The following is a 19,913-nucleotide window of genomic DNA, read 5'->3' on the forward strand; positions in this document are numbered from 1 at the left end:
TAGAAAAAAAATAAAATTTTTCAGGAGAGCCTAATAACTTTATGCGCTATGCTGGAATTTAATGATACCCGGGGTTAGAAAAAAAACCATAGCAGCGCATTCTGTTAGATTTTTGGTGAAACACATCGTGAGAAGATGGTAATAGCTTATGTTTCCATGGAGAAACAAAAAACTAATTTTAAAAAAAATGACTTAGGCGTTGGTTAAGTGATGATATGAATGTATTTTAAGGTGCTGGTCAATACATTTTGATGTCTTAATAAAAATCTAAATTTTTTATTGGCTCTTATAATGTGATTGTAGCAGAATTCAATTGTTAGCATTTTTAAAACTAACCTTGAGTATAATTTGTTAGGAAAGAATATCAATATTTTTTAAAATAAATTATTAAAACCATGTTCCAAATTTAATTCTAGACCTTTGCGAAGATTCAACTAAGCAAATCAATCAAAGCTCTTTTTAATATTCTATTTGACTTGGCCATGCAATTTGCTATTTGTTTTATTCTGGATTCAATTTGACTTCACAAATATTTTGAACTGTCTATTCAATATTCACTTTCATCAAAAAACTAGTATTCGCACAGGCCTAGTTTCAGGTTAGCGTAGAATCTCTTTTGAAGAAATTACTTTTAGGGCTAATCTATACACCTAGACCCTCCAGAAAGGCCCTGCTCTATAACATAAGAGCCCTGCAAAGTCTAGGGCCACCAATGAGAACGGCACATCTAGCCCTGAACTCTGGAAGGAAACTTCCCCAAGTGAAAAATCACTGACCTGACCTGACCTGGAATTGAACCTTGAATGTGTCTTGCAAGAGTTTATGTTAAATAGCAATAAAACCCCACTAACATCAAAAAGGTCAATCAGTTAATGAGTTCAAACAGATTTTGAACAATTTTACTCAAATCACTTAAATGTTTTTCTTTAACATCCACTATTTAATGAATGATATTTTAGTACACCTATCCCTCACTTAGCACGACTAATTCGTTCCTAAATATGCTAGTGTTATTCAAAATCGCGTATTCTGAAGCATTAGTTTCCATAAATAGCAAGGCTAATTTATTTAATGTGTTCTAAAATTGTGTAGGAAAATATACTTTACGTAATATAAATGCGTAGAATAACACTCAATGATAATTATGTCACACCATTTATCTTTATATGCCTCTCATCGCACTTTGTATGACGAATACCACACCGCGTAATGGGAGATATATGGTTATATACTTTATCATCAGTCGGCTGCCTGACTTGCCCGCTCGGGTGTGACCTTCAACTCACGTCGCCGTACCTTTCCAAACCATCCTTTACTGACAATGAAACCGATAATACTGTCCGGATAATTACATTTTAATTTTTCAAAAATTAAAGTTCTAATTTGCGTATCACCACCTGGTTCACACCAATCCTGTCAGGCCAATGATTATTTTTTTCATTGCAACATTCATTTAACAACCTTTTCAACTTGAATCATCTGTTCATTTCTACTCTGGTATCTAATGTCAAATATATTCCCGCTAGTACAACCAACAGCATCAGACTTATGTATATAAATTTTTGGTAAGAGTCCTTATTTCGTACGATTATGCGCACAGTTGACTTGCTTAAAACTAAAGTGCGACCAACATAAGCGTGACCTTCATGACAATCTGCGCGCCGTAATACTTCTAGTTTTGTCTCAAATACTTGAACACAATGCATTATGAGTGATCAAGCATGTACAGTTACCGGCAGCTGAATGGGCAGACGTTGCTTTTGTTTGAGTGAATTCCCTGCCACTGTCTAGACTGAGTTAACAGCTCGGTTTGTGGCTAAACGACAACGGTACAGTACGGCACGGCACGGCATCATACGCGCGGACGTAAAAACATTTGGTCCTTTACACTCCATAGCCGCAATTTAACTTGCCATAGACCTGTATCCCACGGCACATCTGTTGTTTACAGAAGTTGAAACAGACTTTGTGGTGTCGTGCTCAACTTTTTTTTGCCTGCCGAGATTTTGTGCTAGCTGAAATTTACAGACGTGCTATTCAAGACTGGAGCAGTAAAATTCACATCCCGCTAAATGAATCAGCGCAATCTGAAGACGTGCTAAGGGATAGGTGTATTTAATTTATAACAAAATATTTTGGCCAAGTAGATTTTAGTATGAATTATGTTCCCCAATTGGTAATGCATGACTTTGATCCTCATTTTTACCTTAGAATGTTTTATATGAAAGTGCTTGAAAAACAAGTTTATGCTAGTTATTTTTGCTTGTATTGTGGTTTTTACCTTTATCAAAAATATGCTATTTTGTTAAAAAGAAAAGTATTAGGTTACATTTCAACATTTTTTTGTATTAAATATTGCACCATCTTAATAAAATAAACAGCATTTATAAAAATAAAATCAATACCACTGATAACTTTCATTATGAAAATTAATCTCAGCAGAATTAAATCTTAAAATCTTCTCTCTAACCACTGAGTCTACAGGTTGGACTGGACCAGCACCAATTACATATTGTCTTAAAGCGTGTTGCTTGCATTGACTCGGGGGGGTTTGTTTTTGTAGGCTGCCCCAGACGCAGTCCAGGATGTGACTCAGAGCACCGGGCGAGAAGTCGGCGGAGGGGGGGAGAGCAAAGCGTCGTATTCTCCAAGCACACATGGTTTCCCCCCTTCGAGGCCAGTGTTTAAGCACTCTTCAGGTTGGCTCAACTTCATATGCTCTTGTACCTTTAAATAAAATTAGTAACATGTTGAGTATATTATTTTCTCCTTCTGTATCTCCAACTCTTCCATTTAGCAATGAATTCAAAATTATTAAAACATAAGTTTATATATAGGTACTGATTTGCTAATATTTGTTACTAAAAATTTTTTTTAGATAGTCTCTATTAAAAGTCCCTTTCAAATGATATCTATTGTTATATATCTAGTACCTGAAATACCTTGAGTATATTACATATTAATATAGTATTGGGCTTAATTTTCATACATTATTTTAAATCCTATTTTTTTTTTTATTTAAATTTTTATATGAATTGTTTTTTCAATAGTTGCCTTATTAAAGTATGAGTAAAACTACCTTTATTGCTCTGAATACACTTAAAAATAAAAAGAATCATTTAGAATGAGTCCATTGACGGTATCTCTGTCAGTATTGTAACTCAAACACTGCAGTGTGTCGTGTGTGGTTCCACGTGTTGCAGTGTTGGCGCCGTCTCGCGTGTCGAGCAGCCTCTTCCCGCTGAGGTCTAGCGTGCTCACATTCTCCCCGCCAACTCCGGCCAAGCCGCTGGTCCTGCGACCCTCGCAGCTGGCCGTCGGCTCGGATGCTGCGAAGATAGCCACCTCTCTGGAGGCCACGCAGCTCAGCAATCCATTTGCCAAAGGTAACGTCCGACTGAAGAATACCCTGGGAGCTCACGAGCCTGGTGTTAAGGGACCTGCCTTCTGCCTTCATGCCGGAACCTAAACATGCGCTATGTTTTGTGTAGGGACAAGATTATGTGGTCGGTTTTTTGGCTGATATCATTTCGGTGTTAAATATTTTTATATGGAAGGTGTGTTGCTGAAAATTTTTTTCTGCAAGTCTGAAAATTCACGTCCCACCACGTCGTGGTTAATTCTGTTTGGCTCTTTGAAAAGCACCTAGTGAATCTTCTGGGCTATTGTTGCACAGTTATGTGATGGGTTTTCCAGTGACACATTTTTCAGATAACACAAAAAAAAATTACTTCATGGCACCAGAGTGTCCCATTGCTGTCTTGCTTTCTTTTCAAACCTTCTGGAACTTTCAAGTTCTAGAAGTGACATGTGTGTTAACAGCTCAAAAAAAAGCCATAGAATAATAAAATATTTTTAAAAATATTTCAAATTGTATGTAAAACCTAACCAAAATTGATAATGATTAATTAATTCTTATTTTAACACATTCAAAATACTTTAGACGCCTGTGCATAATAAAAGAAACATTATTACAAATTAATTATATGAACAAAAAAATGACACAAATTAGTTCAAATATTATTAGCAGAGGGCAGGAGTTATGCTATGTCACAAACTTGCATTTTGGTGTTACATGGTGTATTGAAACATTTTTCGTTGTTATTTTGGTTTTATCTCAATTCATTTGTATAGTCTTGTCTCTAGTTATGTGCCTTAAGGCTCGGTCTTATACGCTATGTTGGTTTTTTAAATTTTCTTTCTTTTGCTGGTAAATTCAATAACACTTGCGTGACTTTTTAAAGCTATTAGGTAATATTTAGTATACTTCTGTTCAGAAAATTTTAGAAGAAACGTAACATGCTACAGTGCTGTCATAATACAGTAAAACCCTGTTACGAAGTTTTTCAAGGGACTGGATGCTTAAAACTTCTTAAAAGGGAAAAGTAATTTTCAATGTAAAAATCGATTTTACACAAATGACATGTGCTGTATTCACACAAAAATACACTTACTGTCATTGGCATGCTGGAATAACGGAATAACTAATGAATGACATGTGTTTTACCAGTAAATTGAATTAATAAAACTGTATTTAATTTAATAAGCACATTAAAATTAGTATTATAAAAACACTAGCAAAAAAAGCAATAACTAACATTTTTGTTTTAAAAAATATACGCAAATAATTCAAAGAAAGTAATAGCTGGCGGTATATGGTTTACTTTGTTTTCGTCACGTGACTTGAATTGGAAAATTGGTGTACTGATGGAACAGCCTCTAGTCCCTGAGAATGCAAGCAGGTGATTGGTCGTGCGGCACAGGTTTCGAAGATAGTTGGCATTTCTCATTCGTCAGTTAAGCCACGAATGGGGAAAATGTTCTGCAGGTGGAACAGCAGCTAAGTCCAAACAAACGCAGGCATATGATTCGTCGAAATACACACAAGTAACAGCGTGCGGCGCAGGTTTCGACGATTGTGCGCGTTTCTCATTCGTCACTCGAAATGGCGCACAGATACAACAGCGTGTGGCGTGCGGCGCAGGTTTTTCGACGGTCTTGTTCTGTTCAAATTAACTACCGTATTGGCCCGAATATAAGGTGACCTGCAGTTTCAGGAGGCCAGACAAATGTAAAAATACTTTTGGTAGAAATTAATGTGAACATCATTAGACATACGTTTTGTGTTGATAAATCCTTTTTGCATTTATGTATACCACATTTAACTTTCCGTTTCACTTAAGCTACGTATTACCACAGAATAAATAAATTTATTCTGTGGTATTACTATTTAGTAGTGAGTGAAACGTAACAAAGTAAACAATGAATGCAGCTTGCCGCAACAAAACAAGTGGCTAGCTGCCATGATGAAGCATACGGCCATGAATAACTTCGGTGATGTAACCGCTAATATTTGTCCATATTACTCTCTGACAGAGAGTCTCTGTCCTATGAATTTTAAAGAATAATCTATGATATTTATGCTGTTTGGAAGGTTTTTACATAAATAAAGCGTAGATTACTGTGAAATTATTAAAATAGCTTTTGAAGCAACATACCAAATTCCTGTAAATATGGCGTCTTTGTGCGTGTTCGGCAATGTTCGTTTTACAACAAAGAAATATTGTGGAAAGACAGTTGGCAGCCGTGAATTTCCAAACATTACATCCAAAATTTTCTTAACATTTTCTGTTTGTAAACGTAAACAATCGTTCTGAAAATGGCTGTGATATTTTAGTACAAATATTTCCGTTAAAAATCTGCAATTAAATTTCTGTAAATGTTAACACGCGATTGCACACCAAGTACAAATATGAATTGTGTAATAAAAGGTTGCCATTTTGAGATGCTTCAACGTTCACATTTTTACTCAAGAACAAATATTTTAATTTTCAACTTTTAACAATTGTGAATTACTGCAATATTGGGTGGATTTATCGTTTTCCCCGTGTGAGGTAACGATGTTTTAGTTAATATAAAAAATCGTGAACATTTGTTTAACCATGTTTCTACTGTAGCTTTCAGCTTGGAACTAATGTTAGCGGTGCTGACGACTTGGGTGCGAAAATAAGGTGTCTTCCAATTTTCGCATCTCTCGTTTATGTAAAAATGGCCGCCTTATATTCGGACCAATACGGTATGAAACGTTTGGAAATATGTAAATTTTTAAAATTAACCTTAAAAATTGTTGAAAAGCTTAAAGATAAACAATATTATTTTATTTTTTCCCACAAACGCTGAACGTTATATGCGGGAAGCATATATAAAGACAAACGTTATGAATGGGAAATATTAACATATATGGAAGTGAATAAGAGAATAATTTTTTGAACTTAATAAACGGGAAAACGTGTTACGCGGGAACGTTTTAAGTGAGTTTTACTGTAAATGTACAGGAAAAGCACTTAATGTGCCAGCCTACTGTTAGTGAGGCGGGATGATAATAAGTGCAATGCGGGCTGGCGCATCTAGTAGGCATTGTCTCTAAGCGCAAGGATGTGGACTGACGTTCAGTCTAATACATGGTAAATATTATATTTGAGTTGAAATTATAGCACTACATATATGGTGAAGAATTGATGATCAATGTGAAGTGCGATTCCCTTGAGTGCTTTTAAGCATTAGGTGTTTCATGCCTAAAATTATTCAGAAAAAACATGTTTTAGCCAATTTCCTCTTATAAAAATACAGTTCAAATATGACATACGGAAACGGAACTACTCATCCGCCCTCAGCACATTCTAAAATGCTTTTCGTAAGCAGACACCACTCGGATATTTTGAGCAGTTTTCAAATCACATGGTTTCTTCTGTACCTTTGCACACCGTATGTGTGCCCGTGTAGGCTGAGGTCTTAAATACCCTGTTTTATCGCATAATCATTGCACGCGCATAATCGTCACACACATATTTTAGGGCGTCAAAATTTGGATAAAAAAACTCTCACGTAAACGTTGCAAGATGTTTTTGGTTCCGCTATTAGATTCCGAGCGCTTTGTGTAGGTATCTTTTCCATATAAAACAATGTATTTTAAATTATAGTTATAATATTTATTCGGACATTAAAACTTACTTATTTAATTAACGGAAATACGAAGTTGTCTGACGTGTAAATTTTCTTTTAAAGACGTTTTTAAACTTTATAACCTTTATCTGTTCATCTGTGTTGCAGCGGTGTACCGCTTATAAAATTGTAGCCAGCGCTTGTTGGCATCATTCATGTTTGGTTATGTTGCTTCCCATATAGAGCGCGCACACTTAGTCGAATATTGATATCTCGCCGATTCATGCAACGCGCGCTCTCTGTCAAGTGCCGAGTTAACTACATTTGATAGCCCGCACTCTTTCGTGGTAAGTGTGTAATACGACAATAGTTATGCGTTAGTTCACGTCACAGATTCAAGTGGCTTGCATTCAGGTCACAGATTTTGTTTTTCTATTTAAAATTGAAGAAAGGTTTTTGTTGCATGTATTATTATTATAAATTGTTTGGCGTGCTCTTGTATACTCCAACTTTTTTTTTAAATACACATACTTTCCACGAACGGGTTTTGTTTTTATGAATAACTTTACCTAACAAAAAAAAATTTTTCCCACATAAACGTCGCACCCCTACTTTTCAAACTTGGTTTTAGTATAAAATGTGCAACGATTATGTGAGAAAAAACAGTAGTAATGATAAGAAAACAAATCAAAACAGCATGGTGTGCAAGACGTAGCTTTATCACTTTTAGGGGTACAGAGCTTATGTAGTAAATCTCCTGCGTAGAAAACACAGTAATAATGACAAGGAAACAAATCAAAACAGCATGGTGTGTAAGACGTAGCTTTATCACTTTTAGGAATACAGAGCTTATGTAGTAAATATCCTTCTGTGTAGCAAAAAACAGCGATGCTGCTGCAGAGCAGAGTGAGCCAGCGACGGCTTGCAGAAGTGAGCCAGTGGTCGGGACTACCAGCTCCCCCTCTACACCAAAGTTTGTTCCTCTGGGCACCAAGTCGCCGTGTCGAGAAGAAAGGTAACCTTGCAGGTAGATGGTGTAGTGATCTAGTTTTGAGTCGTGTGTCACTTGCAAGCACTTAAAACTGTTTCTGCACTTGACTGTACTAATGGAAATTAACAGCATTAAATAGTAGTTGTTTTCCTATTGGAGAAGGGGGGGGGGGGGGGAGTGTTTTAGGAAAAGACTGGAACATATCTTTCCCAATTTCACTGTGTGAAAATACATGTCTGTGTGCCAATATTGTGGTTAACAAACTATTTCCATAGCAAACTAAAATTCTCTATCCTGTGCAGCTCTTTTTATCACATACAGCAAAACCCCTTATTTGCACTTTTCATGGGGACAAAGTAAAAAAGTGTAAAAAGCGGGAAAGTGTAAATAAAGGGAAAAGTATAAAAAGGAGTACAGTTTACCTTATTTAGAATTTTTTTCCTTTTGTTTAATAGCACATACTACAATGCAGGTACAAACACACTAACAACAAATTTTACTTTAGTATTTAATCAATTATTAATTTACCACATTTGACAAAAATAAATAAAGAATGAAAGCCAAAATGTTTTTCTGATTACTTCCTAAAAAATAAATTTGAAATTTTCTTCTGCTTGCTTTTTTAGCTGTTCAAGGAGATTATTTGCCTCTCCAAATTATAAATACAGTTGCAACCGGCAGGGTTTATAACAAATACGGGCTACATACACATTGCTCACAGTAAAAAAATTTTTTAAGAAAAGGCCGCAAATTGATGAATATTTACCGTCAATAGCGCGCCAAACGCGGAGAAAGGTCATTGTACTCGGTCAGCTGCTGTAACGACGCGGCGGCGCATGCGCACTCTATGCTCCGCCCAGACTCATGACGCCATCAGCCGCCAACCAATAGATGCGAGCTTAGCGGAAAAAAATATAAGCTCCACCTCCCGTGTACCAATTTTATCCAGTTCTAATACCAGTTTATTGGTATACGCACCAGTTTTCTCGCTGCCGTGACATGTTCAAGTTTACGTTTATCATGATGTCTTGATACCAATAATTAATTATTTACGATCCCCAGAAATAAATGGTTAGTTTAAAAAATATGGCGTCAACTGTACAATACTTCCCAAATTATAAAAGACGTATAAAACAGTTACCAAGACACCGCTCATTTTATCTTGTGAAGTTTATGTCTCGTACCAGTATTTCGGCTAAGTTGTGACATAAATACAGTAACAGAACTTACAAGCAGCCATGTTTGTACATTCATGAGTTTACGTTTTTCCCTCGTGCATTTTAGATTGTCTCTTGCTATAATTACTCGTACTTTTACACGCCTAGGCTTAAATTATTACATGTTTAGAAATAAAAGCAACTTTTCATGTTATAAAATATGTATATTTTGCTATTTAAAATGTTCATTGCCTACTAGCTCCACGGTATTTTCTGGTTGTTTATGGTTGTTACGTGACGTAAATAGCGGGATTGATTCGATTTTTGAGACGTAATTCGCGGGAAAGTATTGTATTGGACTATATGGGAACCAAACGGGACCTGAAGAATATAGTGCAAATAACGGGAAAACGTAAATAACGGTAACGTAAATAAGGGGTTTCGCTGTACATATTATGTAGGACCTATTTTACTTTAGCACAAAAATATACATATAAAATTTTTTATATCAATGCATTCTAACAAATAATTTAACTAACATTTTATGTAAAAATGAACACTTGTAGAGCTTTACATGTTTTATTTTATTTCCCTAATGAGTATCACACCATTGTCCAAATTACATTGAATGACTCTATCGACGTGTGATTGTTCATGGGTTTTGTGAATCTGAAATTATAAGGATTTCTGCTATGTGATTAGGGTTGTGTAAACATTCAGTAGTGTTACCAAAATCAAAAAAATTTGGACATACAATTTATATTTCAGTTAAAAATTCTCATAATAAAAAAGAATTAAATGAATAAGGATATTGTAAAGATACAATTCTCAATTTAAAATTATTATAAAATCATTAAAAAAATCTCTTTTGCTAAACTCAAATGCAAAATTAGAATTAATTTTTTTTCAGTCTGGTGTAATTTCATAATTCTTACATTTTGATGTGAAAGATGTTTTACAAGTATCAATGCTATTGAATGCTATTTTATTTAAAAATTTATTTTAGTGGTGCACCGATATGACTTTACCGATTACCGATTCGATTACCGATTATGAGAGCAATAATCGGCAGATACCGATTCAGTTACCGATTATAATGAAGAAATTTTTTTAAGTGTATAATGCACACAAATTTTTTTATTCCCATGTGAATTTAATAACAAGATTAGGTAAAATTGAGAATACAGTTATAATAACAGTATAAAAATATATAAAATACACTATTAAGTCATTGCAAAGTGTAAATTAAATTAACTTCTATTTATTAGTGGTGCACCGATATGACTACCGATTACCGATTCGATTACCGATTATGAGAGCAATAATCGGCAGATACCGATTCAGTTACCGATTATAATGAACAAATTTTTTTAAGTGTAATAATGCACACAAATTTTTTTATTCCCATGTGAATTTAATAACAAAGTTAGGTAAAATCGAGAATACAGTTATAATAGCAGTATAAAAATATATAAAATACACTATTAAGTCATTGCAAAGTGTAAATTAAATTAACTTCTATTTATATTTGTTATTGTAAACAACTTGAACTACAGTCTAATAATTGTAATTTACAGTGGGTAAGTTTTTGTTGCGGAAAACTAGCATTATTATCGACTATCACATAAGGTTGCATCGAGAAATTACCGTTTAACAATGTAAACATGTTGCTATATTTTGTTCACTTGAGTTTATAGAAAAATGTTTCCACACTTCCCTTTTTTTTCTCCCTAGTCGCCATCTCACTATAATTATATAAAAATGACTCAAAACCAATTGTAGCACATGTGATGTTATTAATGTTGACTGAATGTATAAAATTATAAATACTTTTTCATTTTTCACGTCACATACAAATAACACAACAACGGATAATGTTACCAAAGACGACGAAGACAAAGAAGACGACCATAACGAGTTTGTAAAACGCAGTGATAAACTCTGAAAGGTATCTGGACCACGATTTTGAACCGCTACTATCGACTCGAAAAGATCGATTCTCATAGAATACACTGCAACTGCTTGTGGTATTTTGATTGCGTGCCATCTATTTTACGTCTCTGGCTATAGGTAATGTACAAGGCCACTAAACAAAAGACAGAACAAAAGACGAAACGTAAATAAACGTGTAGGAAAAATGCATTTTTTATTGTTCGAGGCAATGAGATTTATTAAACTTAACGAAATATCTCTAATCTTGATATGACGGAGTTAGATGAATTTTGTAATATATACAAATTTTACCGTATTTCGTCCTAAAATGTGTGACAAAATATTACACGGTAAAAACCTACTTAATTACACAGGGACGTAGATAATCGGCAAAGTAATCGGTATCCGCATCGGTGCACCACTACTATTTATATTTGTTATTGTAAACAACTTGAACTACAGTCTAATAATTGTAATTTACAATGGGTAAGTTTTTGTTGCGGAAAACTAGCATTATTATTGACTATCAAATAAGGTTGCATCAAGAAATTACCGTTTAGTAATGTAAACATGCTGCTTTATTTTGTTCACTTGAGTTTATAGAAAAATGTTTCCACACTTCACTTTTTTTCTCCCTACTCGCCATCTCACTATTATTATATAAAAATGACTAAAAACCAATTCTAGCACATGTGATTTTATTTATGTTGACTTAATATATCAAATTATAAATACTTTTACATTTTTCACGTCATACAAATAACAAACGGATAATGTTACCAAAGACGCCCATAACGAGTTTGTAAAAAGCAGTGATAAAAACTAGAAGGTATCGGGACCACGATTTTACAACGCTGCTACGACTCGAAAAGATCGATTGTCATAGAATCCACTGCAACTGTTTGTGGTATTTTGATTGCGTGCCATCTATTTTACGTCTCTGGCTATAGGTAATGTACAAGGCCACTAAACAAAAGACGAATCGTAAATAAACGTATAGGAAAAATGTCTTTTTTATTGTTCGAGGCAATGAGATTTATTAAACTTAACGAAATATTATGACGGAGTTAGATGAATTTTGTAATATATACAAATATTACGGTATTTCGTCCTAAAATGTGTAACAAAATATTACATGGTAAAAACCTACTGAATTACGCCGGGACGTAAATAATCGGCAAAGTAATCGTTAAGCTAATCGCCGATTACGATTAATCGGTAAGTACCCATAATCGCCGATTACGATTCATTGGTATCCGCATCGGTGCACCACTAATTTATTTCTATAAGTGGTTGATAATCAACCAAGTAACAAATATTGAGTATCTAAATTACATCTTTCTCTCCCACAAACACTCAAAAGAAAAATAAATTGAAATCATTTTTTTCCAAGAAGTAAACTAGACAAGAATTTTATTTCAATTTTCATTTCATTTTTTACCAGAGATCTCTAAATATTCCACTTTGTTAAAGAATATTTTTGATGCAACTCCATCTGTGATTTCTTATTCTGAAATATGTAACGTTAAGTAACCACCAGTAGATGTTAATTATATACACACAATTTTAAGAAATGTATGATTGATTAGTTTGCTATATATATTACCAAAAATTTTTTCTTAAATTGATAGCGAGTTACTAATAGGTAATTATTGTTTTTACAAACAAAAACAAAGAAAGTGGTTATTTAATGAATGAATCTGAGAACTGCTATGTTCCAAAACTTCAAGCAGCTGCAAATAATATGAACTATTTTTGAATCATAACTATGAGATATTTTGATGGTTTTTCAATAAACTATGAGATCTTGTGATGGTTTTTCAATATTTACTTGTGTTTCTTATTGCAGCATGAATCCTTCGTTGTGTGTAGCGCCCATAGCTTCGCCAGCACCTGGCTTTGTTTTTGGCCAGAATCTCCAAGAGAGAGTGGCGGTAAGTATAATAATCATATTTCTAAAAAAAAAAATTAATTAAACACATCTTCTTTTGGAAGATTATACAGTAGAACCTTGATAACAACTATAATGCAAGACACGAGTGTCTCTCATAATCGGAAATTGCTCTTAGGCGACTCATGCTTACTAACAGCTGTTGACTGGCGGTGGTTACCTATAGCCAAGCTGCTTCACATTACAATAGTCTGGGTCTTTCCTAGAAATCAGCAAGGCTTTGACCTTGAGTGTTGTATTTTCTCGGGTTCATCTCGCGTGGAAGTGAATTTGGGAAGAGTGGTGAAATGAAGTACACTAGAGTCCCGTTATAGCGAGGTGTCATGGTTCCGGGTTTGATCCTCGCTATAACCGTGTCCTCGCTATAACCGAATTGGACAAATTTTGGCCCCCAAAAAATAAAAATTAACCGAAAATAGTATAAAAATTGTTTTTAAACCTGTATAATTGGAAAATAACAGGTTATATTAACGAAATCTTAATTTCTGTGAGCAGATGTGTGAATTCTCTTTAAAACGATACCCCACAAGTACGGATGCGATCACCGATTGCGTCAAAATAACCAGAATACCCTACCACGCCTTGTCCTGTTATCTATTGTCGACGCAGGCTGTCTGCTGGCGGCCATGTTGGTTCGGGATGTTGCTAACAGGTGGTGCTAGTGTAGCGTAACGATTTAATTCCTTACAAAAAAGCAGGAGTGCGGCTGCGGCAAAGCACGTACGCCTCAAACGGAATAGTCGCTGGAAAACTATACTTTTTTCATTTAAAGAAACCTGTCAACTTTTTTAGAAAATAAATTTGGGATTAAACTCAAACCATCACCACCCCTTTCCCGGACAGATACCCCAACAACTGACCGAAACAAAAGTTACAAGAAAACTGCCCTAGCGATTCTGAAATAAATACGGTAGTGCCTACTAGAGGTGTAAAAGTAACGAAAAAAATGTGTACCTGTATGTATTCGTTACTATAACAATTAGTACTCGTTACTATCGTTACGTTACTCGTTACTTGATACCGCATAACATGCTATGTATTGTTGCAGCAACGAATCCAGTCGTATTGCGTACGCGTACAGTATGACGTCGCGTAAATAATAATATTAGAATATAAAAAATTAACAGTATTTGATAATTAATAGTTTTTGTTAACCAAGAAACAATTAAATCTCATTAGAGCGGCTTTTTAATATTATCTCTTTTAAGATAACCAAAAAAAAAAAACCTGAAAATACGCCATTATAAAAACAAAAACATACATATTTCTAATTTGTAAAAAATACTTTCTTACGTTGGTTCTGTTCCAATCTCAAACTTTGTCTACACACGGCACAGATAACTAACGGAAGTTTGATAAAAGAAAGAAAGAATGGGATTCTATTTTTAAAGCCACACACTTAGGTGGCGACTGCACGGCTGAAGAATGTGACAGGCGTCAACGGCAAGATGTCTAGGGGCGAGCGAGAGGGGTGGAGATAAAGCAGACAAATAACAAAAGCGCGCTTCAAGCGATCACGCTGTAAATTCCTCAAAAATACTTCGTTATAGCCGTGTTCTCGCTATTACCGTGCTCGCTATAACGAGATTCTACTGTATGTACATTCAGGTAAACACAGCTGTCACACAGTTTTGCTGATCCTTTTATGTATAAATATGTTGCTGCATCAGTTTAGCAGAGTAATATGCAAGTAAAGATCTTTAGCATAAGCTGTGATTCATGCCTTGCAGGTGAGCATGGAAACTAAGTTGAACGTGAATGGTAAAAGATGAAGTAACGGAGGTGGTACATGGTGCTTAAACTATTTTCAGTTAGTCTCTGTGTACACCTACCTTTTCCCTCCTCGCGATATGTGTCACTATATGCCAGCAGCAGATACCCTCTTTTATCACATAATCGTCGCACCCATATTTTAAGGCGTCAAAATTTGGATTAAAAAAACCTCTCGCGTAGACGTCGCATGATGTTTTTGGTCCCGCCATTAGAATCCGAGCTCTTTGAGTGGGTATTTTTTCCATATAGAACAATGTATTTTTAAATATAAATCTAATATTTATTCAGACATTACCTCTTATTTAATTAACAGAAATACGAAGTTGTCTGGTGTAACTTTTCTTTTAAAGCCTTTTTCAACGTTATAACCTTCCATCTATTCGTCTGCGTCGCCGCAGTGTACCGCTTAGAAAATTTGTAGCATTGCAAAATGGGTCATAAGAATATTAAGAATAAGTTTGAGGTGAAGGATATTTTTTTTTTGTTGATATAGAAAACAGTTCAGATATGTTAAGAATTGTTATTAATTACTTTGGTTAAATTTCATGGAAAGCCTTAAAATACTTATTTCCTTGAGATACTTAATTATTAATTTGAGGGTTAACTCTAGTTCATAATAGTTAATGTTGACATTTGATAATTAATGTCAGTAATTAAAGCAGTATAGATTATAATTTTACAGGACATCATTTTTAAACAAAAGTTTTTATATGAATTTCAACTTTGTTTACTAAATTTTTAACATTGTATTTAATTTTTTGGGTAATTTTATATTCTATTGGATATTGCTAGTGTAATATTTTGAGAATAGTCTGGAAGGTACAGAAGGAAGAGCGGACAGGCGCGACACTCTGGCGCCAGAAAGCTATTTTTCACTTTGTAAATGCGTGTTTGGGATTTACGCGTCACGTTGTACGCACAGCTGTAGCGACCGTCTGGAAGGGTCTCTGGAGGCTACCACTAGCCAGCCAATCAGGGCAAGCCCTGGCGTCAAGTGATGTGCCCGCACGAATTTCCTTATATGGTCATGTTTTGGAATTATGTGCGCAGATTGGTCAGTTGGCCCACGGGGTTGCCTCCCTTGTTTTCACCTTTACAAGGGAAGGTAATCTCGTCGACCAAGTCACTTGTTGCTCGATCGTCGCCGAACTCGGTCGCGTCGTCGGCAAGTCACGAAACAAATGAAAAATTTTTAAGGGACAATTTAACGCCTAGGGGCTGGGGCCACGCCGTAATTCTTTAACCTAAGTTCATTTTTTTTTCTTCGGACTATGTAATTAGAAATTTAGGCCCTAGGCGTCGGCATCGGCCCGACTCGTGTGATTTCGGTCCGCGATCAACGGTACCTTGAGTTAGGTAATTAACCAAGGGACATTACTAAGTTTTTTTTTTTTTCTTCTTTGGCGAGTGACAAGACTCCTCGACCATCAACGGCAATATGTATGGTGCTGTGGTATGTATTTGGACCTCATCCTATCAAAATTCAAAGATATCGTTAAAATTCGTATAAGAAAAGACAAAAACTGTACAAGTAACGAAGTTTTTCTAATTAAATTCATTTGTAAAATTGTGTATTGAAGCCATGTAACGATGAGAAAAAACATTTTTTTAAAGAAATAAACAAAGATAATTTAATAAACTCTTTTATTTCCAAATAAAGCAGAACCTCAGGAACATTGTTTGTTTTGTATTGTTACGTTTCTATGTGTGGTTAGCCGGGCAAAAACATACAACGTAACAAATTGTAGCCAGCGCTCGTTGCAATTATTAATGTTTGGTTATGTTTCGTTCCGTATAGAGTGCGCACACGTAGCCAAATATTGATATTTTGCCGATGCATGCAACGCGCGCTCTCTGTTTGGCTATGTTGCTTCCTGTATAGAGCGTGCACTTGGAGCCGAATATCGATATCTCGCCGAGTGCATGCAGCGTGCACTCTCTGTCGAGTGCCGAGTTAACTACATCTGATGGCCCACACTCTTTCATGGTGTGTATACGGCAATAGTTATGCATTCGTTCGGCTTACATTTGGATCACAAATTTTATTTTTCTGTTTAAAGTTGAAAGGTTTTTGTTGCATGACTTATTAATTTAAATTGTTTGGTGCGCTCTTTTATACTTCACCTTTTAAATAAATGTACTTTCCATGAATGGGTTCTGTTTTTATAAATAACTTTATCTAACAAAAAAAAAATTCTGTATAATCCTCGCACCCTTACTTTTCAAACTTGATTTTAGAATAAGATGTGCGACGATTATGCGAGAAAACATGGTATTTATCTTGCGCGTCCCTGCGTCCCTTCCCCTCTCAATTTTTGTGGGTGTGTAAGAGGGAAAACGGAGTAAATAAGAGTTTGAGACCTTGTTTTATTACTGCAGTGTTGCCAGATCAGTGGCATTGCTTGGGCATCCAGCTGTGTAACTGCTACGTATAATTTTTTGTGGGAAACTTAGACCTGCTACCATTGAATCACCCTATAATTGGCATGCTCTTGGACCTTTTCTTTTGAAACCATTCAGACACACATCTAAACTGCTGTATCTGAATTCATTCAATGTATTCCATTTTGTAAGTCCAATTGAACTGTTTGATGAATATTTGAGAACTTTCGTCCAGTTTTTTTGTGTCAGTGACTGTAATGTCATTGTTATATAATTATTGATTTACATTAAATTGTTAAAACTAAGGATGGTTACGTCAATTCTTAGGTGCTTCAATTACACCAATACCTGGAATCTGGACCGGCGATTCTTACGCAGTGAAGAATTGTGTCATAATTAGAGAATATTGTGGATGTAAAATAGATTCACATAAAACCAGTAATTCTTGCTACAGTTGTCTAATTTTCGGCCCAGTAAGCTCACAATGTTTACGCAGCTGGCTTTGCACTAATATACAGAAGATTGGTAACCAGGGTGGCCACTCGACCTGGAAACCTGGAAATGTCAGGGAATTTTGTAGCTACAGGGAAAAATCAGGGAAAGTCAGGGAATTTCATCAAAAATCTGGAAATTTTTCGTTGAAACAGGTTTTTTTAAAAATATTACTAGTAAAATAGAAAATGAAAGGTAGGATTTATTTTGAATTAGTGTTTTCGAGACCTCGTGTTGTCTCGTAACATTTTGCGGCTTTCATACATTAAGTTGGTGCACCTGTCTCGCTATTATTTTATGGTTTGTAAATCCGTTATTCCGTTCTGTTGTTTGCAGATTATTAGGCCTTGCATATAACCATCTGCGCATGGCTTGTTACAGTTAAATGGATAGTTTTTGTTGTAAAACTTTCTTGTGGCGTGTTTTTTTTTTAAGATTGTGAATAAAACAAGTTAGTGTATGTGTATACATTAATCCTGAAGAACTGCGTTTCATTATTTGTTTTTGTGTAAAAATGGCGGGATACGTCGATGAAGGCTGGCAAGTGTTTTTAGTTTTGGTACGTAAATATGTTGATTAAGGCTGACAAACTTTTTAGTTGTGGTACGTAAATATTTATTTGTAAAGACAAAGTGACAAGTTTTCATGTCGTGCCCCAAACAAAAAAAAAACTAGTTTTAATTATAAATGGCTTGCATATGAAGATTTTTCACAATGGTTACTTGAAGACGAGTCGAATAAATTTTCAGCCCGGTGTTGTTATTGCATGACTAAGTTCAGCCTAAGCAATATGGGAAAAAAGCTGTGATAAGCCATATGAATGGAAAAAAACACAAAGAAGCAGCTGCAAACCATAAGAAGTGTGTAGAAATAGACGTTCTATTAAAACATGGACAAAGCACATCTGAAGCTTCGGTTAGTAAGTACCCAACGGATGCCACTGAACCTGTTAGTCCAAGTCCAGTGACTGATATGTCTAAGAAAACTTTGCATGCTTTTCTATTAAATGATAGCATAACCAAGTCTGAAATATAGGTATTGGTGTTTACATTCTGTGGCAGAACAAATTCATTTAGGAGTGGTGCTAGAAGTGCTGACCTTTTTCCAATACTTTTCCCTGACAGTGAAATAGCCAAGAAAATTCAACTTAAGAGGACTAAAGTTGCATACACAATAGTACATGGGTTAGGGCACTTATGTCAAAACACAGCTGGTGAAATTGATTTCAGATTGCAACTATGTGGTTGTAGGGTTTGATTAGAGTTTAAACAAGGTGGCTCAAAAGCAGCAGGACCTTTTCGTAAGAATTTGGAACTCTGAAAAAAATGAAGTTTCATCACAGTACTTTACGTCTGCATTTCTTGCTCATACAACGGCTGCTGATTTGCTTATCAACTTTAAAAGCTCTCTGTCTGATATAAATTTAAGTTAACTTATACAAGTGTCAATGGATGGCCCAAATGTCAATCATAGATTTTTGAAAGATTTGTTGTTTGACTTAAAAGGTGACGACCCTAATAAGCCGACATTACTAGATATAGGATATTGTGGTTTACACACTGTCCATTGTGCTTTTAAAGCAGCTATACTGAAACTAAGTGGGAGATAGTTGCATTTTTGAGAGCAGTCTACAACTTACTAAAAAATGTACCTGCACGAAGAGCAGATTATATACAATACACAGATACAAGAATATTTCCTATGAAATTTTGTTCTATTCGTTGGGTAGAGAACAGCAAAGTTGCACTTCGAGCTATTGAAATTCTACCTTGTTTGTCATAATTTGTGGAGTGTGCAGTGCGGGATAAGAAAGCATATACTAGACAGAATGAATGTTTTTCTGTTGTTTCAAGATGTGTCAAAGACAACCTGTTTGGAGCAAAACTTTCATTCTTTTATTCTCTTGCAGGTTTATTAGAACCTTTCTTGAGACAGTTTCAGACAGAATCTCTAGTGGCTCAATTTCTTCATTCTGCTCTCTTCTCATTGGTACAAACATTGATGGTACGTTTTGTTAAGGAAGATGTCATTAAGAAGAATTTTCTTTCACCAGGCAAACTTATTTTGAGCACAGATAACTTGCTACATGCAAAAAATGTTGATGTTGGTTTTGCTGTAAGAGATGCATTACAAAAAGCAAAAGGAGTGAAAGAACTTCAGATTTTGGAATTCAAGCAATGTTGTCACCAAGCTCTAACTCAATGTACCACAAAATTGTTGGACAAGTCTCCTCTGAAATTCAGACTAACTGAGGCACTGACATTTCTTGATCCTGCTGTTGCTACTAAATCTG

General features: G+C 35.2%; 1 protein-coding gene across 2 annotated transcripts in view; it reads left to right on the top strand.

Annotated features, from left to right (window-relative positions):
- The window catches only part of LOC134528198 (ran-binding protein 3), a 54,758-nt gene that overhangs the window by 3,652 nt on the left and 31,193 nt on the right, over positions 1-19,913 (top strand). For both annotated transcript variants that reach the window (XM_063361589.1, XM_063361590.1), the window contains exons 3-6: positions 2,564-2,699; positions 3,204-3,386; positions 7,819-7,957; positions 12,872-12,956. In XM_063361589.1, the coding sequence (XP_063217659.1) occupies positions 2,564-2,699; positions 3,204-3,386; positions 7,819-7,957; positions 12,872-12,956 (543 nt within the window). The remainder of the gene's footprint in view (positions 1-2,563; positions 2,700-3,203; positions 3,387-7,818; positions 7,958-12,871; positions 12,957-19,913) is intronic.

This window comes from Bacillus rossius, chromosome 1 (genome assembly GCF_032445375.1).
Source record: "Bacillus rossius redtenbacheri isolate Brsri chromosome 1, Brsri_v3, whole genome shotgun sequence".
NCBI lineage: Eukaryota > Metazoa > Arthropoda > Insecta > Phasmatodea > Bacillidae > Bacillus > Bacillus rossius.